The sequence below is a fragment of the Lycium ferocissimum genome, chromosome 3 (assembly GCF_029784015.1).
Source record: "Lycium ferocissimum isolate CSIRO_LF1 chromosome 3, AGI_CSIRO_Lferr_CH_V1, whole genome shotgun sequence".
In the NCBI taxonomy this organism is placed as follows: domain Eukaryota; kingdom Viridiplantae; phylum Streptophyta; class Magnoliopsida; order Solanales; family Solanaceae; genus Lycium; species Lycium ferocissimum.
The window spans coordinates 20094656-20114387 of record NC_081344.1 but is presented as its reverse complement, the minus strand read 5'-3'; the positions used below and the strand labels follow the sequence as shown (position 1 = coordinate 20114387).

Below are 19732 nucleotides of genomic sequence, written 5' to 3'. Positions count from 1 at the left end.
GCCGTTGTGAATTAGAAAGAGAGCTATCTTCTTTCAAGAACGCAATTCTTTTTCCTGTTCTTAAGTCCTTTATGAAGGTTTCAGTTTGAGTTTGTGAATTATACTCAGTTTAGGCACATAATTCATTTTGACAATAACAGTACACCGTCAGCATAATTCATGCAAATAAAAGTACACTTTCAACATGATTCAAGCAAATTTAAAGGATCCTTCAAACTTATCCTTTTGGATAAATTTTGCATATCAGTTTGAGACTTTTCTTGTGTTGTTGTATCAAATTTTCAAGTAATATTTTATTCGCTTCTTTCTTTTTTCTCTAAAAAAGGAAAATAATAAAGCACGTATCATTATATACTGAGCCATTTCAGTTTAGACCCTATTTAACTTGTAAGAAAATGCTGGTTTCTGATACCTAGCTACTGAGTGAGATTTAACAGCATGCAAAAGACATAACGATAGTAAGCAAATTGGTAAAGAAACAATATGTCCATGCTAAATACAGGTAGCTAGAGCAAGCAGCCTCACCAATTCGATAAGCATAAAGTCTAGATTCAGACAAACATTGGCTAGTTCTCTATTTTTTTAAGTAGGTCTACTAAACACCATGTTCCTCCTTCTGTCCTGTGGAAAGATTATTCGGGATAGAAATTGGCGATGGAGGAAGAACGTACAAGAATGCTAATTTTGAAGGTATTCGTGCACACCAGGACAACCATCCTCTTGTTTCGCACAAGCAATATTCAGTAGCGATTGGATTACCACAAGCCTCCAATTTTAAAGTCTTGACATTGTATGTGACAATATAGACCCCTAATCTCAGGCAAACAATGTTTCCATCAAATGGATGGAAGGCAAGAGGAACAAGACATGATCCAGTTAACCCCTGGCGAGTTAAGATATCACCAAACAAGACATCAGTAACCCTAGGTCTGTGCTGCAAAGACCAAGTAGCAGAGTCATAATCATCAAGTACCCATAGAGAAAAACCTGAAAACCCAAAGGGATCCGAGGGTGCAAGAGACACCTCAAAGTACCTCAATCGACCCTGATGCACGTTGCACAAACTATGAAATCCATTATTTTTGTAGTTTTTACATTGCTTGTCAATGTCAGGTGGAAGTCCAATGATGCCACACTGACTGGAAGCCCTGCAAGGATCACATGCCATAATCCCAAGCGAACGGTCAATCCAATGTAACATTCCACTGAAGGACAAAGGCATTCTTAGCCAGGTAATCTGAATGGCTTGGTCACTGTGCACAACAACACTCCTCCAGCTTCCAGTTTCAGAATAGAATATCTCAAACTTGAGGTTATGGGACTCCCTTAATTGACAATCAAATCGCACCACTTTATAGCTCTTCAATGTTCCCCCTTCAATTTGGGTAAGAAAACCAGTACTGACAAACCGAAAGCACAAAAGTGGTGGAGGAAAGGCAATACACTGCTGTGTGATAGGGTTATACATATGATAATCTGTCATGTGATTGATGTAATTCTCCTAATACACAATTCGTCCATACAACACTACTCCGTCATTAATTGCTACGATATCATAGCGTTCAAGCACAGAAGGTCGTGGTTGAGAAGGAGGAAAATGAAGATGACATGATAAACTACTGGGGTACTCAATCAGATCATTTTCTTCTAACATGTCGTCCAGCATTAATGGGGGATCATAAGTGATGAACTTTGTGCCTTTAGCATGCAGACGGTGACTAAGAACGGTCCATGGTTGTGGCTTATGTGACAAAGAAACTCGAGAAATGTACAAGTTCACAAAAGAAGGGTCCGAAATAAAATAAAGCCTCTGCTTCGATACACATTTGAACCTAAAAACGCATTTCAAAGGCAATCGTGATAGGACTTCCAACAAGAACCAATCTGGAATATAGCCAGTCTCAAACTCATGAACCAGCCCCAGATAATTTGTTTTCACTCTTCTTGTGAAATTCGTCTCCACCTAGTTGAACTTGCTTAATTTGCTAAATCGAGGAATTAATGAACTCACTATGGAATTACCAATTGCAATAGAATTCAGATCAACTCAGCTGAGTTACAATTCAATTTCTTGGAAACAAACTAACAGATCAATCCAATAACGAAAAGGAAATACAGTCAGACCTCTCTATAACGGCACCCGCATATAATAACATCTCTCTATAACAGCCAAGTTTTTTCGGAACCGATTTTTTATGTTATATTTTACTTCTCTATAACAACATTTCACCTATAACAGCAACAACCAACTTTATAATAGTACGGACTTTGTAAAATTACCCCCATCTAACAGCTATTTTCTTATTTTGGTAATATAATAATTAAACATCTTTACAAAAATAGACTATATATGATTACCAATAATAAGTGTATAAATTTTGACCAAATATTTGATCATTTAATATACTATTTATGACAAAAAAACATCATATGAATATATATATTTTCATCATTAAACGATTTTCCTTCGTTGTATGTGATTAAGCTTAGAATTTGACAATTAAAAATGAAAAATAGATTTTATGGATCTTTTTTGCCTATAATAGCCAAGTATTATTTAAATGTCAATGCTGTTATAGGTGTATAACAACCATTCTCTATAACAACTGAAAAATTTCAGACCCAACGATGCTGTTATAGGGAGGTTTGGCTGTAGTTCAAATTAAGCATGTAATCAACAATTAGGACAACTAAATGGAATCGAAACAGCCCAACAACGTATCCCAGCTCAACTCAGCTCATCTGAACATACCGGAATTGGGAATAGATGTCACACCCCAACTTTTGATAGGGCAGGATGGGCACCCGACCCTTACTTATAGGGCCGAGCGAACCGGCTGGTTCTTGTTATACTCATAATCTTACTAGACTCTTAAATCATGAAATGAGTGCATGATGAAAGCTTTTCAAAAAACATGCTTTTCGTCTTTCTCAAATCAAGTCAAATCTGTAAACATATGAAATTTGTAACATAATGCATAATGATACATCGGCTTACAGAGCCGCTTACAAGACTGACATGTTATATACGTGACTCTGTCTGCAAAGTCTCTAACATAAATCAAGATACCATAACATAGATACTCTGACTCAGCAACACTCCGGAAGGAAATGGAGCTCGCCAATCCAGCTGGAACATCTTCTACTAATGTCCTCTACTCATCTGTATACACTTGCGTGGCATGAAACGCAGCGTCCACAAGAAGGGACGTCAGTACGAATAATGTACTGAGTATGTAAGGCATGAATAACAACATAATATAGATATGGAAGGTAACATGGAATAAGAGAGATAACTGTACATCTGGATACCTCATAAGGCGGATGTCATGCATGCTCAGCTTTAAAAAAAAAAACTTTTTCTTACATACATATATATAATATCATCATCATAACGTACCCGGCCCTTTCGGGACTTGGTGTGTAACGTACCCGGCCCTTTCGGGACTCGGTGTGTAGTACCAACTGATCAGTGGTTGCACAATAGGTGCCGTACCCGACCGACTATAGCGCGGCTCGGTGTAGTAAAATACATACATGTATATATATAACATGCATGAGAGCCAAATAAAAGCTACGACTCTATCAGAGTGACGTAAGGTCGGTAACCTCCGATTTATATTATGGAGCAATCATCGTCGCTATATCTCACCTTGAAGGAACAATTATTATAAGGCGAGATCAACAACAATGAATAAAATCGACATAATCATGAAATAAGCTCAATAATCTCATAGAATCATTGATCTCATAACTTGAGACTTTTAACCATAAGATCGTCATCATCATAACCATCATAGAAAATATTCTCATCTTTGACATCATCATTATCATCATAAAAACATGTTCATCGTTGTTATCATAAGAGCTCACAGAATCATAAATCTCTGGTTTAGAAAATACGACATTTTGGAAAATATTTATGGATTATCGGGAAAGGAATCATGCCTTGGAGTCATAAACTTCTAACTTTTAAAAACAAAAAAAATTATGGAAACATTTATGAAATCGTACCATGGGAATCATGCCTTTGAAAGAAAGGGACGAGCCTTAACATACCTTTGGAGCTTACTCTCCGACTTTCCAACTTACTTCTTGTCGCACGATTTATTTAGGATCGTTCGTCATCTCATAATCTACATAGGCAACCATTCGTATTATCATTAGGCTCATTGTCACACTCTTATCTTAAGTCTCTAGATAAATTCCTTTTAAGGTCTGCCGAAATTCGGATAGCATCTCCCCTATTTATATGCCTAGCCCGAATTCTCAATACCAACAATCAACAACCAATAACAACAACAGAAAAAACAACAACCTCATTACTACCAAAATATTCCATCAAATACTCCACATGATATTTTCTCCAACTCCTCCACAAACGAAATCGCTACATAATTATTCCATAAATTTATCTCCGTAAATAAGCCTTAAATGATACCAAAAGAGAAAGATTCGTACCTTACTTCCGCTAATACCGCGATATCTCCAATACTTGCCTTACTCCCAAGCCACAAATTCACCGCAACACAATATTATAATCGTAACTATACGCCGGCGGAACCCGAATTCGGAGATTTTTACTTAACTCGCGTTGAAATTTAATGGAGGGAAGGTTGGAGAACTCTCTAGAATTTTTGGGAAATTTTTTTGGGGTGGTTTCTTGGCTGAAAATGAGGGGTTAAACCCCTTTATATAGTTGCTCCAAAGTCGGACCGTAAAGATCGTTTCACCGCCTTCACCGTAGCATTCGTTTGATCGTTCATCCGCGGAAATTATTTCGAGACCTAAAATTTTTATACATCGATATCTTTATTTGCATACTTGGATATGTCCAAAACTCCATACAGTCTGTATAACTTATTCAACATCCCAAACTTAGCAAATTTTTTTTCTCCTATTCGTTTAACCTCCAACCTTCGCGGCACTTACTTATAACTTGTTGAACATAACATAAACATTTATAACTTCAAACATAATCTTGTCCTTGAGCTTATGTGACTAACCTATGATGCAACTTAACGCACGAAAATACGGGATGTAACATCCTTCCCCCCTTTTGAACATTCGTCCTCGAATGTTAAAATAAGACGAAACTCACGTCATAGTCACTATCAACTCTTCCATTCTTATTCAAAACCTTCTTTGTCTCGCGATATCATCACTTTGTTCTATATATCTCATATGTTTACTATGTCCTTCTTATTATCTCTCTTGACTTATCTTGTCATACTCTTACTCTCTTCCTTATCTGCTTCTTGGTTATCATATCTTACCATAGACAATTCTATAACCTTTATCACCTGTCGCTTTTCTTCTTCTTCTCTCGTATAAACCGTAATGCCATTAGGACACAATTCCACCGCTAATACTTTTTTTTTCCTTTAGTACCCATTCTTTTGAACTCGTAGCATCGTCATCCCTTGCGTTCCTTCTATAGCGACTGGGTCGATCATTGCTGTATTTTATTTTCCAGTTGGTATAACACCAAAATTTCCTTTCACCCTACGCTTTACTCGATTCTCTCTTTTCTTTTTCATTTAATAAGGGTCCTTATGCTAAGTCTGGCTATCGGTAATTCGTATACTTACACCTGGAATATCTTGAATCCCTTCTTCAATGATCTTCTTCCTTTAATGCTATCATAATCGATGCACTATTGCATCTATTTTCTACGACCTAATCATTCAATTGTCCAGCTCGTTTTGTTTTGTAGTCTCCCTTTACTGGGTGATCATACCATAGTAAGCATCGTAGTTATTCCAATATCTTGTCAATCTTTGTCCCTTTTACTGGAATATTGTTCAATTTCTTTTCTTCCTCACGAATTATTTTCAGTCCAATCTCAAAAGATACCCTTCAATCACTCTATTCCTTTGCTGACTAACCCTTAGATTTTATTAAACTTGCTTTTACAAAAATTCTCACTTCAAACTACATCTGTTTTTCATATCTGAGTGCGTTTAGAATCTTTGCATTCTATTCACTCGCTCCCTCCTTATGATTCTTACCTTACGGTGCCTTCAAAACAAATCCACATTTCGATCTTCAATCCTTACTTTCAATCTCAAGCCTAATACGTTCCTTTCATCGATTCACTTCATGTCCATACTGAAATGTATAACGATAACAACTATACCATTTCCGTATATCTCTCACTTCTTGTTTTAGGGTCTATACTTGTCACATCTTAGGATTCATCGTTTTAATCTCTACACTTATATTTTCCTTACTCACTTCCCCCCTTTAGGGGTCTCACTTGTACTATTCTCAAATCCATTACCTCACTTCCACCTTGAACTCACGTCGTTTTTTCCTCAATTCCCTTATTGTACTACATCATATTCATGCCATTTCCCGTAATTTATAGCCGTAATTCATGTGTGAAGTCTTAACATACTCATCTTGCGATTACGTAACCCGAGAATCCGCCGACATAGCACCCCAAGCAAGGATGTACTTTGCTTAGCTCAATCGTTAATTATGAGTCGATGCCTACATCCGCTCCAATTAACAGCTCTGTCCCATGGGGATACTCAAAATAATAGTATGTCTAACCGTCTGTACCATCCATGTAGTGTCACTTATCCCATTCTTCAATAGTCAGCATTCACTGGTAGCGTCATCTTCCCCTTTTCTTTCCATCTCAAGTTATTTCTCTCTTTCCCGTAATCGACTTATAGCAACCGTAAATGCATTTCCCTTAAACCGCCATCTGTCTTATCAAGGATCTAAGTCTCATACACAACTAATGCCCCTTGTACCTCATACTCTTTTATTCTTGTGTTGTACTCAGCATTGATTTCGAAGCCAATCATAATCATATCTTTACTTGTCATTGGTGATAGCCTTACTTTATCGCTTTATCGTCATGTGGTGAACTCATAACTCATAGCCACATTTTTCTTTCCATCTTATTCCTTTATGTACTTTACTTGTTCTGTCTTAGTATAGGGTATCCGTAGGAGACGCATCTTCCCTTTCTCATAATACGACTACTTCTTAAGCTTGTGTACTTCACATGTTTCCTTTTCTTTCTATACCCATACTTACTCCGTTTTATAATTAATCCTTTATTCCTCGCACAAGGAACCCTATTCTTAACTCAGTACCGCTTTGTCCTTCAAAATATATTACTTCTATACAATCCATTCTTCGCTTCCAACACTTATTCTACTCATTCCCTCTCATCCTTATTATCGCCGATCCTTTTCCTAACAATCGTTCTATTTAGTCATTCATCTTTCCGTAGTCTTGGTCTTTTACATCCAGCCAAAATATCATTTGTGATCTCAATTCTCCGCCATTACTTTGCTATGTCACCTTTCTCTGATTTCTTTTTCGAGTTGACTTCCTCTTCCCTCATGCTTGCTATCATTCCTGTCATTGCGAAACCTCTATGCTGAACTTTCCCTAACAAGGTCTTATAAGCTTTCTTATCCACTGCTTCATGGCTCACTTATTGGTTTCACACCTGCATTTGTTATACCCCATTTTAATCGGAGTCAAAATGATTTACAACATCCCGGTAATTCCGGGGTTAATTGTAGTTAAGGAGTCGCCACCTAATTATTATGGTGAATTAGGACACCTAAAGTTGATTAAAGTAATTGTCTAAAGTTACTCCGTTTTAAAGTCTACGAAACTTAAGATTCTAGGTAAGGGTTCAATTAATCCAAAGGAAAGGTATTAGGCATCCTTTAAGATCCATTAACAATGGTTAACTGACCGGACTTAATTAGATAAGACTAAAGCTCGCTGAAGTAAAGAAAAAAAAATACTATTGTTTTTTTAAAAAAAGGATTACTAGGTGGGTATGTAAAATTTCTAGCCAAGTAATAAGATAATTATTTAAGCGGCTTTGTCAAAAGTGAGGGTGTTTGATTAGCCGATATCTGATGCATGGGTTAAGATTAGAATTATCTAACTTTTTCAAACATGAGACCACACAAATTTTGACTCGAAGGTCCAATTTTAACAAAGTTGGCTCTTTTAAAAATATTATACTTGCACCTGTAGGAAAACAACTTAAAAAGTTAGTAAATTCAAGTTCAAATTATCACAGCAGACTTCAAATACTTTTGGAAAGGACGATATACTAGGAAAATAGTTTTGAGAAAGTCCTTTTCTATTCAAATGCTCCAAACCGAAGTAGTTTTATATTCAAACTCGAAATATTGATTTGGATTTGTAATCTTAAAACATATCCAAAGAATCATATTCGACAAACTGTAAGTCATAAATCAACTTGGCTAGCAAATTAATAATCACATAAGATAAAAGTGTTAGTCGCACCCAACAATTAAACAAACAAAGTGAAAATAATCAACAGCCAAACTGGGCTCCCAATAGCAAGATTAGATTTTTTATGGTTCGCTTTTAAAGCGATGTAAGGATGGAAACGAGCAAGAGAGGATGTGGATGTGCGGACTCCTTATGATAGCGGCGTCGTTGAGTCTCAAAATAGGACTCATCGGCTCCGGTGGTCATGCAAACAAAGAAAAGTAACAGTGAGAGTGGAGAGAGGAAATCTAATTCTTATATCAAATGTAGAGAACATATAAGTAAAAATAGAATCACTCCATCATTCAAACCGTGCATATTCTGCAAACTGGCATATTTTCACATAATGAAAGAAAGCAAGGCAAACATGCTAGTAATTATCCCAAAATACGTTGTCCAAGCAGTGCACTTAATTAGATTAAAGTGTCCTCATTTTACGTAACTTTGAAACCAAAAGAACATGCTCTCTAATGGCCATAGGAGAAGTGAAACAAACAAACGTCCAATACTTCCTACTGTCATGGAGAAGGGAAATTTTCAGTACTTATGCATAATACAAGTATAGAATTTCATAAGTCAATTTCCTATAAAGAACATGTACAGTTCTTAAGTCACGGTGTCATTCATTTTTCTATTCAACTTAGTAATCAATTTATGAAAATACCTCCCAAAATCAGTGTTCCTAATACAATATGAAGACAAAGGTAGCAGCATGTTTTTTTTTTATTCCAGCGGATATGCAGGTGAACCAACGGAACCCATAAACATGCTTTCTAAGACATTTCTAAGCATTTACTGTCAGACAATGGCAAGCCGAACATTACATCGTAACCATTTTTCCCTTAACGCAAGAAGAAAAGCAAACCAGCAACATTTGATTGTACTAATAACCATATAAAAACTTAAAATCCTCTAAAACGTAGCGTGCACAAAACAGATTTTAAGATCTTGCAAATGTGATTTCAAAAGTAGAATAATCCTACACATAAAATTTTGGTAAAATTCTAGGCGTGGTTCCATCTATGCCACAAATGTAGTCATATATAAGGCATTTGTCGACAAAAAAAAAAAAAAAAAAAAAAAAAAAAAAAAAACGGAATATGAGTACTTTGATCAAAGACAGAAGTATAGAAAATATTTGGTGATATGGTTTCTAATATTAAGGAAACACATGATTTCATTAACATGGACAACCACAAAACAAGTTCAAACTTCATATTCTAACAACTAAAAGAGAAATAAAATTACGAGAAGAAAAGGGCTTGTCACACCCTTAATCCGATAGGGTGTGATGGGCACCCGACCCTTACCTAGGGCCGAGCGAACCCGCAGACTTTCGTAATACTCATACTGGGCCCGCAAAACATAACATAAGCACGTAACAAATTTTTTTTTCGAAAACAAACATGCCTTTCATTTTTTTTTCAATTCAAATAAAGCTAGCATCGTATGAAATCTGTAAACATATGAAGTTCGTAACATAATGCATAATAATACATCGGCTTACATAGCCGCTTACAAAACTGACATATCACATACACGACAACGTCTGCAAAGTCTCTACCAACATCTCAGATACCACACAAAGCACTCGGACTCGGCGGCACTCGGAGGAAATGGAGCTCGCCAATCCATTTGAACGTCCTCCGCTAACATCATCTACTCATCTGTCATGGGTACCTGCGCGGCATGAAATGCGGCCCGGAAGAAGGGGGTCAGTACGAAATATGTACTGAGTATGTAAAGCATGGGATATCGTAAACAGAACCGTACTGAAACGAGGAGAACAGAAAAGTAATACAATAACCAAAACTCATAACACTTGCTTTCGAACCATAAATTATACGTGTCAATTCCATATTCAGCTCATCATGGGACTGAGGAACAGAGTCATAAAATCATTTCATACACATACATAGATATAACATGCCCCGGTCCTCTAGTGAGGGACGCGGTAGGTAAAACCATCAGATGCATATACATATGTCGTGCCCCGGCCCTTTAATGGGGGACGCGGTAGGTAAAACCATCATATGCATATACATATGTCGTGCCCCGGCCCTTTAATGAGGGACGCGGTAAGTAAAATCATCATATCATATACATATAGCGTGCCCCGGCCCTCTAACGAGGGACGCGGTAAGTAAAATCATCATATGCATGTACATGTAACGTGCCAGGCCCTCACAGTGAGGGACGCGATAAAAGGGGAATCATCATATGCCATCCCGGCCACCTCCTCCATATCATCATATCATATAACATGCGTCCCGCCCCGCTAGCAAGGGACGCGGTAAATATAACGTGCCCGGCCCTCAGTGAGGGACGTGGTGAATAATACAATGAAGTGCACGAATACATGCGCCGGCCGGGACGTAGTGAAAGGGATAATAACGGCTCGCACGAGCGAGGTAGTGAGAAACCATACGCACAAATCATCATATACATACCGTAACACATCATGACATCATAACTTATCATATGGTCGACATTAACCGATGTGGGATTGGCCTAAACCAATGTGGGATTTGCCTAAACCAGTGTGGAATTTGCCTCACCACTGGGTTTGCCCCACCACCGGCTCCGATTCCAACTGATCATATTCCAGAATACGTACATATAACATATAACGTGGCATAGATACACAGTACCCGGCCGAAAGGGGCTCGGATCGCTTTGATATCTTCGCAAATGATTTCATGACGAGTAAAGACTTTAATTTTCATAGGCGGGCCCCGATTGGGTTGACGCTCGTCCGTGGGTCCCGCGACTCTCTATGTTTGGTTCTAACGACCTATTTTTGAAAAAAAATTCAATATGACTATCTTTCCGACCCCCGAGTATGATTACTTATTTATCGATTGAGTCTGAAATAAGAATTTTCATGCACATGATTTTGATACGTAACTATGGTTTCTAAAGTACGGTTTGATATGTCCCCGAGTGATATTCGGAAGAAAATCTGATTTGACTCTCGCTTTGGCTTATAAATGATGGTTCGTTTTGATTAACCTATTGAGTCTTTGAAAATGTTTTAAAGCGTATTCGGTTATCACGATTCAGCTCGTGCGTCTCGTTGTTACATTTTCGCCAAGTCCGGGGGCCTAGCCCGTGATATTGTGCGCCCTATCTTGTATTACGAAATATGATGTCGGTACGCGCGACCCCCTTTCTACGGGGTATCGTGTATCTATGCCACGTTATATGTTATATGTACGTGATTCGGAATATGATCGGTTGGAATCGGAGCCGGTGGTGGGGCAAACCCAGTGGTGAGGCAAATTCCACACTGGTTTAGGCAAATCCCACATTGGTTTAGGCCAATCCCACATCGGTTAATGTCAGCTCGTATGAAATCTGTAAACATATGAAGTTCGTAACATAATGCATAATAATACATCGGCTTACATAGCCGCTTACAAAACTGACATATCACATACACGACACTGTCTGCAAAGTCTCTACCAACATATCAGATACCGTACAAAAGCACTCGGACTCGGCAGCACTCCGGAGGAAATGGAGCTGCGCAATCCAGCCGGAACGTCCTCCGCTAACATCATCTACTCATCGTGGGTACTGCGCGGCATGAAATGCAGCCCGAGGAAGAAAGGGGGTCGGTACGAAATATGTGCGAGTATGTAAAAGCATGGGATATCGTAAACGAACCGCATCAAACGAGGAGAACAGAAAAGTAATACAATAACCAAAACTCATAACACTTGCTTTCGAACCATAAATTATACGTGTCAATTCCATATTCAGCTCATCATGGGACTGAGGAACAGAGTCATAAAATCATTTCATACACATACATAGATATAACATGCCCCGGTCCTCTAGTGAGGACGCGCGGTAAAACACACCGACGCATATACATATGTCGTGCCCCGCCCTTTTAACGGGGGACGCGGTAGGTAAAACCATCATATGCATATACATATACCGTGCCCCGCCCTTTAACGAGGGACGCGGTAAGTAAAATCATCATATCATATACATATAGCGTGTGGCCCTCTAACGAGGGGACGCGTAAGTAAATCATCATATGCATGTACATGTAACGTGCCCCCTCTAGTGAGGGACGCGATGCGGGGAATCATCATATGCCATCCCGGCCACCTCCTCCATATCATCATATCATATAACATGCCCGCCCCCGCTAGCAAGGGACGCGGTAAATATAACGTGCCCGGCCCTCTAGTGAGGACGTGGTGAATAATACAATGAAGTGCACGAATACATGCCCGGCCGGGACGTAGTGAAAGGGATAATAACGACCGCACGCGTGAAGTGAGAAACCATATGCACAAATCATCATATACATACGTAACACATACGTCATGACATCATAACTTATCATATGAGCCGACATTAACCGACGTGGGATTGGCCTAAACCAATGTGGGATTTGCCTAAACCGGTGTGGAATTTGCCTCACCAGCCGGGTTTGCCCACCACCGACTCCGATTCAAGCGATCATATTCCGAATACGTACGTATAACATATAACGTGGCATAGATACCGGTATTTTCCGGCACGAAAGGGGCTCGGATCGCTTTGATATCTTCGCAAATGATTTCATGACGAGTAAAGACTTTAATTTTCATGGCGGGCCCCGATTGGGTTGACGCTCGTCGTGGGTCCCGCATGACTCTCTATGTTTGGTTCTAACGACCTATTTTGAAAAAAAATTCAATATGACTATCTTTCACCCCGAGTATGATTACTTATTTATCGATTGAGTCGAAATAAGAATTTTCATGCACATGATTTTGATACGTAACTATGGTTTCTAAAGTACGGTTTGATATGTCCGGGTGATATTCGGAAGAAAATCTGATTTGACTACTGCTTTGGCTTATAAATGATGGTTCGTTTTGATTAACACATTGAGTCTTTGAAAATGTTTTAAGCCGTATTCGGTTACTCACGATTCGGCTAGAGATTACGTTGTTACATTTTTCGCCAAGTCCGGAGCCGGCCATGATATTGTGCGCCATCTTTGTGTATTACGAAATATGATGTGTCCGGTACGCCGAGGCCTTTCGCTCGGATCGTGTATCTATGCCACGTTATATGTTATATGTACGTATTCTGGAATATGATCAGTTGGAATCGGAGCCGGTGGTGGGGCAAACCCAGTGGTGAGGCAAATTCCACCTTTGGTTTAGGCAAATCCCACATTGGTTTAGGCAATCCCCATCGTCGGTTAATGTCGGCTCATATGATAAGTTATGATGTCATGATGTGTTACGGTATGTATATGATGATTTGTGCATATGGTTTCTCACTACTCTGCTCGTGCGAGGCCGTTATTATCTCTTTGTACCGTTCCGGGTTGGGGCACGTATTCGTGCACTTCATTGCATTATTCACCGCGTCCTTCACTAGAGGGCCGGGGCACGTTATATTTACCGCGTCCCTTGCTAGCGGGGCCGGGGCATGTTATATGATATGATGATATGGAGGAGGTGGCCAGGATGGCATATGATGATTCCCCTTTTACCGCGTCCCCTCGCTAGGGGGGGGCATCGTTACATGTACACGTATGATGATTTTATACCGCGTCCCCGTTAGAGGGGGCGGGGCCGCTATATGTATATGATATGATGATTTTACTTACCGCGTCCCTCATTAAAGGGCCGGGGCACGACATATGTATATGCATCTGATGGTTTTACCTACCGCGTCCCTCATTAAAGGGCCGAGGCACGACATATGTATATGCATCTGATGGTTTTACCTACCGCGTCCCTCACTAGAGGACCGGGGCATGTTATATCTATGTATGTGTATGAAATGATTTTATGACTCTGTTCCTCAGTCCCATGATGAGCTGAATATGGAATTGACACGTATAATTTATGGTTCGAAAGCAAGTGTTATGAGTTTTCGTTATTGTATTACTTTTCTGTTCTCCCCGTTTCAGACGGTTCGTTTACGATATCCCATGCTTTACATACTAAAGACATATTTCGTACCGACTCCCCTTTCTTCGGCCGCATTTCATGCAGCCTTGGTGCACCAATGTGCATTAGCAGATGATGTTAGCGGAGGACGTTCACGGATTGGCGAGCTCCATTTCCTCACGAGTGCCGCCGAGTCTGAAAGTGCTTTGTATGGTATCCGAGATGTTGGTAGAGACTTTGCGACGATGTCGTGTGTGTGATATGTCGGTTTTGTAAGCGGCTATATAAGCCGATGTATTATTATGCATTATGTTACGAACTTCATATATGTTCAGATTTCATACGATGCTAGCTTTATTTGATTTGAAAAAGAAAAAAAATGAAAGGCATGTTTGTTTTCGGAAAAAAAAAAATTTCGTTACGTGCTTATGTTATGTTTTGCGGGCCCAGTATGAGTATTACGAAAGTCTGCGGGTTCGCTCGGCCCTAGGTAAGGGTCGGGTGCCCATCACACCCTATCGGATTAAGGGTGTGATAAATTGGTATCAGAGCAGTTCGTCCTAGGGGTTGTCTGCAAAGTCGTGTCTAGTAGAGTCTTGTTTATGGTGTGTTGCGCGCCACATTTATAAACAGGAGGCTACGGGGCATCTAGGGTAGTTACTCTTCTTTCACATCTGAGATCGTGCCATAGAGCCAAGTCATAGGAGATGGGACTCCTTACTCTGATTTGTGATTGCAGCTGAAGAATGATCGATAGAAGAAAGGGATTGATGATGTTGGAAGTTACTAAGCACACAGGTAAGCAAAGGTATGAAAATATATGTCGGGAAAGATATTGAAGTTGTGATTGAAATACAAGTTGAAGACTAAAGGGGGAAAGTAAACAAGAAAGTGTAACAGGTGCCGTTTGAGTTGGGCATACGAGGTATGTTTATCATTTGTGTACTGTTGATGATATTGGGAGCCCTGTGTGGTGCGATGCGATATGATATGATATGTATATTGCCCCGTGAGGCATTATTGGTATTTCGTGTACAGGTTTTGAGATAGTAAGAAATACAGAGGAAACTCTGCCGAAATCTTCCCAGAAATAAAGAGAAAATGAGATGTGGGTTTGTAATGCGACTTGAAAGGCCGTGTCCATCGTAATGGTAAGATTTGAGTAAGTTGCGAGTACGGCTAACATCGAGAAAGAAGTTGATTACTAAATTAAGGATAAGAATAATTAGAAGGTCGATATCGACAGGATAAAAGAAATTGGAAAAGGGCCTGTGACACTAAGAAATGATAATCTTGATGAAGTGTTATTTGGATAAGCAGGGATGAATTATGACGAGTTATAGCTAAAAGAAGTAATAGTATGATTAAGACAAGAGTGCAGAGGAAAAGAAATGTGACGGATATGAACGTATGGATAAGGCCGTAGTGAAACGTCAAGGATAAAATTGGCTAGAAAAGGAAATAAGAGGGAAGCGAGATAACAGTGTAGTAATAGCCCATGACATGTGTAGCCAAGGATACAAGTACTATAAGTGACGGGACGATGAAAGACTCGGTTATAGAAAGGATGAGGAATGAGAACATTCCGGGATCTGTTGAGACTTTGACTTATTCCAGATTATGTGATAAAGGTCATACGGTGAAGTGGACGCGATCCTATTAGCATTAAAGCACCGTATTCCATCGGAGTTCCAAAGTTAAGCGTCTTTGGAGTGAGAGCATTTTAGGATGGGTGACCCGGGAAGTTTTCTGAAAGTTCTACAAATTCAGACGTAAGAAGCAAATGGGAAATTAGAGTAACCTAAGGAAAAATTAGAGTCTGCGGAGTGGGCAGGAACCCTAAGAGGCCGCGTAGAACGGGGCGGATTAGACCGGTGAAAAGAAAGAAAGTGCACCACAGTTTTAGAACTAGGGTGAGTTTGAGTAGCGTTTGGAAATATTTTGCAAACGAAATGCTAGTAACTACGTATATATAGAGGTGTGTATGTGATATTCCATACGTGACCAAATCAGTGTATTCCGGCGACCAACGTGGCAGTATGTGGGAGACACGAATTGGACAGGATAACAAAGTTCAAGTGTGAAAAGGAAAAAAAAGCTATGGAACGAATAAGAAGGGGTTTGAGTTAAAGATTAAGAGACGACACGAGATAATGTGCCTAGAATACCACAAGTTGAGTAAAGGGAATTACAAGAAGGAAAAGTTTAAGTCGAAATCCTTAAGACCCCATACGACTAGTTGAACATTCGAGGACGAATGTTCTAAAGGGGGAAAGGATGTTATACCCCGTACTTTGTACGTTGGAATATTCTAAGTCGGTTGCGACAAGTTAAGGACAAGGTTGTAAATTTTTTCGATTTTGTTAAAAGTGCATAAGTTGCATATTCATCTTTTTATTGGTGTGGAATGTTAGGGGTAAATTTGGAATAAGGAAAATTTGGAGTTAAAAGTGAATTATGGAAAGTTAAGCATTTCATGAAAATTTGGGGTCAAAAATGAAGTTTTGAAAACTAAGAATTCATGAAAAAATGGTCATGTGGCCTTGCATGTGACATGTGGGCCATGGCCACATGGTTGGCTAATATTTGCAATAAAAAGATGACCAAGTCATCTTATTTCACCATTCCACCTCCTAGAAGTTTCAAGAAAAAGGAAGAAAGAACAAGAAGGAGAAAAACGGCCATGGTGGCCGGTCAATTTCACCATGGGTGATGATCAAGGAAAAATATTTTCTCCCATGTTTCCTACTAATTGAAAGGCCCTCGTCAACACAGTAGTTGTTGGAGCAAGAAAACCGCTCGTTGTTGCCATGTGGGACTCTAGCCGAGAAAGAAGTGGGGTGGAAGAGGTAAGACTTAATCCTTATTTTTATATGTTATGTATGGTTTGTGCATATTGTGGAATGTAGAAATGAATGAAAACTCATAAAATATGGTAAGTTGAAGTTGGGCCGTGTGTGTTGTGCCTTGGCCGTGTGTAGTGTGTGTTGCATAAGAGTAGTGGATTAATTGTATATAGCTTGTTTGGGTGTTGTTGTAATGTGTGAAAATGGATGAAAATCATGGAAGGTGTGGATTGGTGGTGGTGGCCGAAAATAGGTTATGTTGTTTGGTAAGGAATGAACAAATTTTATTTAGTGTAATTTGGTTGTTGTGTTGTGGGTTATGTAATGAAAATGCAGGCGTTGGATGATACAAGTTGAGGTTGGGATCAATTGTAAGCTAATGTAGAAGTTAGCATAATGGTAATGTGGTTTCTTATATTTACATGAATGATGTTGTAAAATGTGGTCGTTGATGTATTTGATGAAATTGAAAGAAAGAAACGTATTGTTGTTATTCTTGTGGCATTTGGAAAGTTTCGGGTGGAGTGGCCTATTGGTTGGGTCGTTTTGAATATTGTATGGATTGCTTGGAATGTTCTTAAATCATGTGTGGATGGTTGCAGATTAGTAATCAAATATATGAGCATTGGTATTGAATTGATCGTATGTAGTTATTTGAATATAAATGAAATGTTGCCGAATTGTGTAGAAATGAAATATTAATGTTAGAATGCATTTGGGATTGAATATTGATGTTGTTAGAATGTTTGTGGTATTGTTGTTGATGAATTTGACCGAGTTAAATTCTCGAGGTGTTGAATTTACAGGGAAAATGCTGCCCAAATTTTTGTAAATAAAGTGCGAGCTTAAAATGGGATTCCGAGGTGCCTATGACTAGTGTTTGGTGTCTAATGACGTGTCGTAGATTTTGAGAAGCCGGGACTTGAGTTTGGATTAGCTTAGGAAGCAATCAAGGTATGTAAAGCTTACCTTTCCTTCTTTTGGCATGTCTTAGAGATGGCTAAGCTATGATACGTTATGAGCCTTGGGGTAATTCTATTCGTAAAATCCGAACATGTTTGTGATTCATATTTGCTTTGCGATGTTGGCATCCTTGATATGGTCAAGCTATGATCCGTATGTCCTTGATATGATTGTATTTGAAACACTATGTATACGGTTTGTTCCGAAAGGATCTTATGTCTTTGTATGACTAAATTTCAAAAGTTGCATAAAAGTTTTGCTTTCAAAAGAGTTTTGTTCCCAAACGATTCCGAAACTACGAACGACCGTAACTGGGCTGACCAAGGCCTACACACCACAACCCAAACTCTTTTCGTGGGAACCGAAAACTTATCAAAAATGCCAAACTATGAAGTCATGTAAGGGGAACTAACAGCTTCTCAACTTAATATGTAATACCAGTTTTTACCCACTACTAAACTGTTTTAGTGCATTCTAACAACGAGATGAATAATGCTAATTGCTCACAACATTTTGCCTACAAGTTAATGAAATCTATTTGCATAGCCTTTCATCTTTCCACATGAACCAGATTCAAAATTGAAATTAAGCATCAAGTTTAAGCATAAACCATTTGTCAAAGGATTGAGATCAACACAGGGCAATACATAACGCTCGTTAAAGTCGACTATCCTACAGACAAATCACATAATCACATTAATAACTAACCTAAGCTAAATATATGTTAAAGAACTGAACCTAGGCTAAGCTGAACCAAAACACATATCGAGAACGAAACAAATCCTACATACTTTGATTGGCATACTTAGCATATAACCTTGACTAAATAAAATTTAAACTAATATATACATAAACACACAAAAATACCGGATTTTTAAAACAGGAGAAAAGAACTTTACCCTTTTTCGGTGCAGCGACGAGGGCGTCGGCGTCGAATCTACTCTCTCGTTATGAATAGATTCAGACCTCGAACCAAATGAGTCCGCAATAACAGAAAAGAAAATACAGAGTTTTGAAAAAGAAGATAGTAGCTAAATCCTATACGTGATTTCAATCGTATAGTGATGTTTTTGTGGGTGTTCAAGTTGCTAAAAAAAAACCTCCCTTTCTTTGAAGAGTTTAGAGATATATTTATAGGTGGAAGAAGAGTGCTAGGGTTAATGATTTTGAGCGGGATTTCAAGGTCGGATTTGAAATATAGCCGTTTGCAACATCAATTTCTATAAAAAATTATTTTGGCTCTTTGCTCAACCGGATCTCCTCAAGGACAGCTCGGAATCGGGGTTACCGATTTCGTCAAAAGGTGAGAACTTGTACTGAAATAGACCCATCCACAACTGGCAATGGCTAGCAAAAATCGAAACCTTCATAAAAATAGGAAGAAGACAAAAGTTGTGTTTTTTATCTCTGAAAATCGATTCCTCAGACTTAGGGAATCGAAAAAAAATCAAAAAGTTTCTTGGCCTCTTGCATTGACTCGACCGCCGAGGACGCCGAGAGAGAGAGAGAGAAGTTGCACGAAAATAGCTCGGATAAAGGTCTGTCTATGGCTGTAACTTGGTGTATTCTTGTGTAAAATGGAAAAGAGAGTGAGGGGTGTGTAGCGGTGATGAGGGTACACGAATTAGGTCTAGGAAAATTGGAAAGAGGCCACTTTGTTCAAATGGGCTGGTCTTGAATTTTATTGGGCTGCTAGTGTGTGATGAATGGGTAATGGGTTGCCGAACT

General features: G+C 39.0%; 1 protein-coding gene across 2 annotated transcripts in view; it reads right to left on the bottom strand.

The window, feature by feature from the left end:
- Window positions 1-484: 484 nt before the first annotated feature.
- The window catches only part of LOC132049995 (putative F-box/kelch-repeat protein At1g15680), a 27843-nt gene continuing 8595 nt past the window's right edge, over window positions 485-19732 (bottom strand). Inside the window, exons 1-2 of one of the 2 annotated variants that reach the window (XM_059440992.1) lie at window positions 2589-2762; window positions 485-2528 (exon numbers count right to left, since the gene is read on the bottom strand). In XM_059440992.1, the coding sequence (XP_059296975.1) occupies window positions 596-1483 (888 nt within the window). In that variant the 5' untranslated portion in view covers window positions 1484-2528; window positions 2589-2762 and the 3' untranslated portion in view covers window positions 485-595. Of the gene's footprint in view, window positions 2529-2588; window positions 2763-19732 lie in introns of those variants that run through there. The other variant, XM_059440993.1, reaches the window with a different exon arrangement.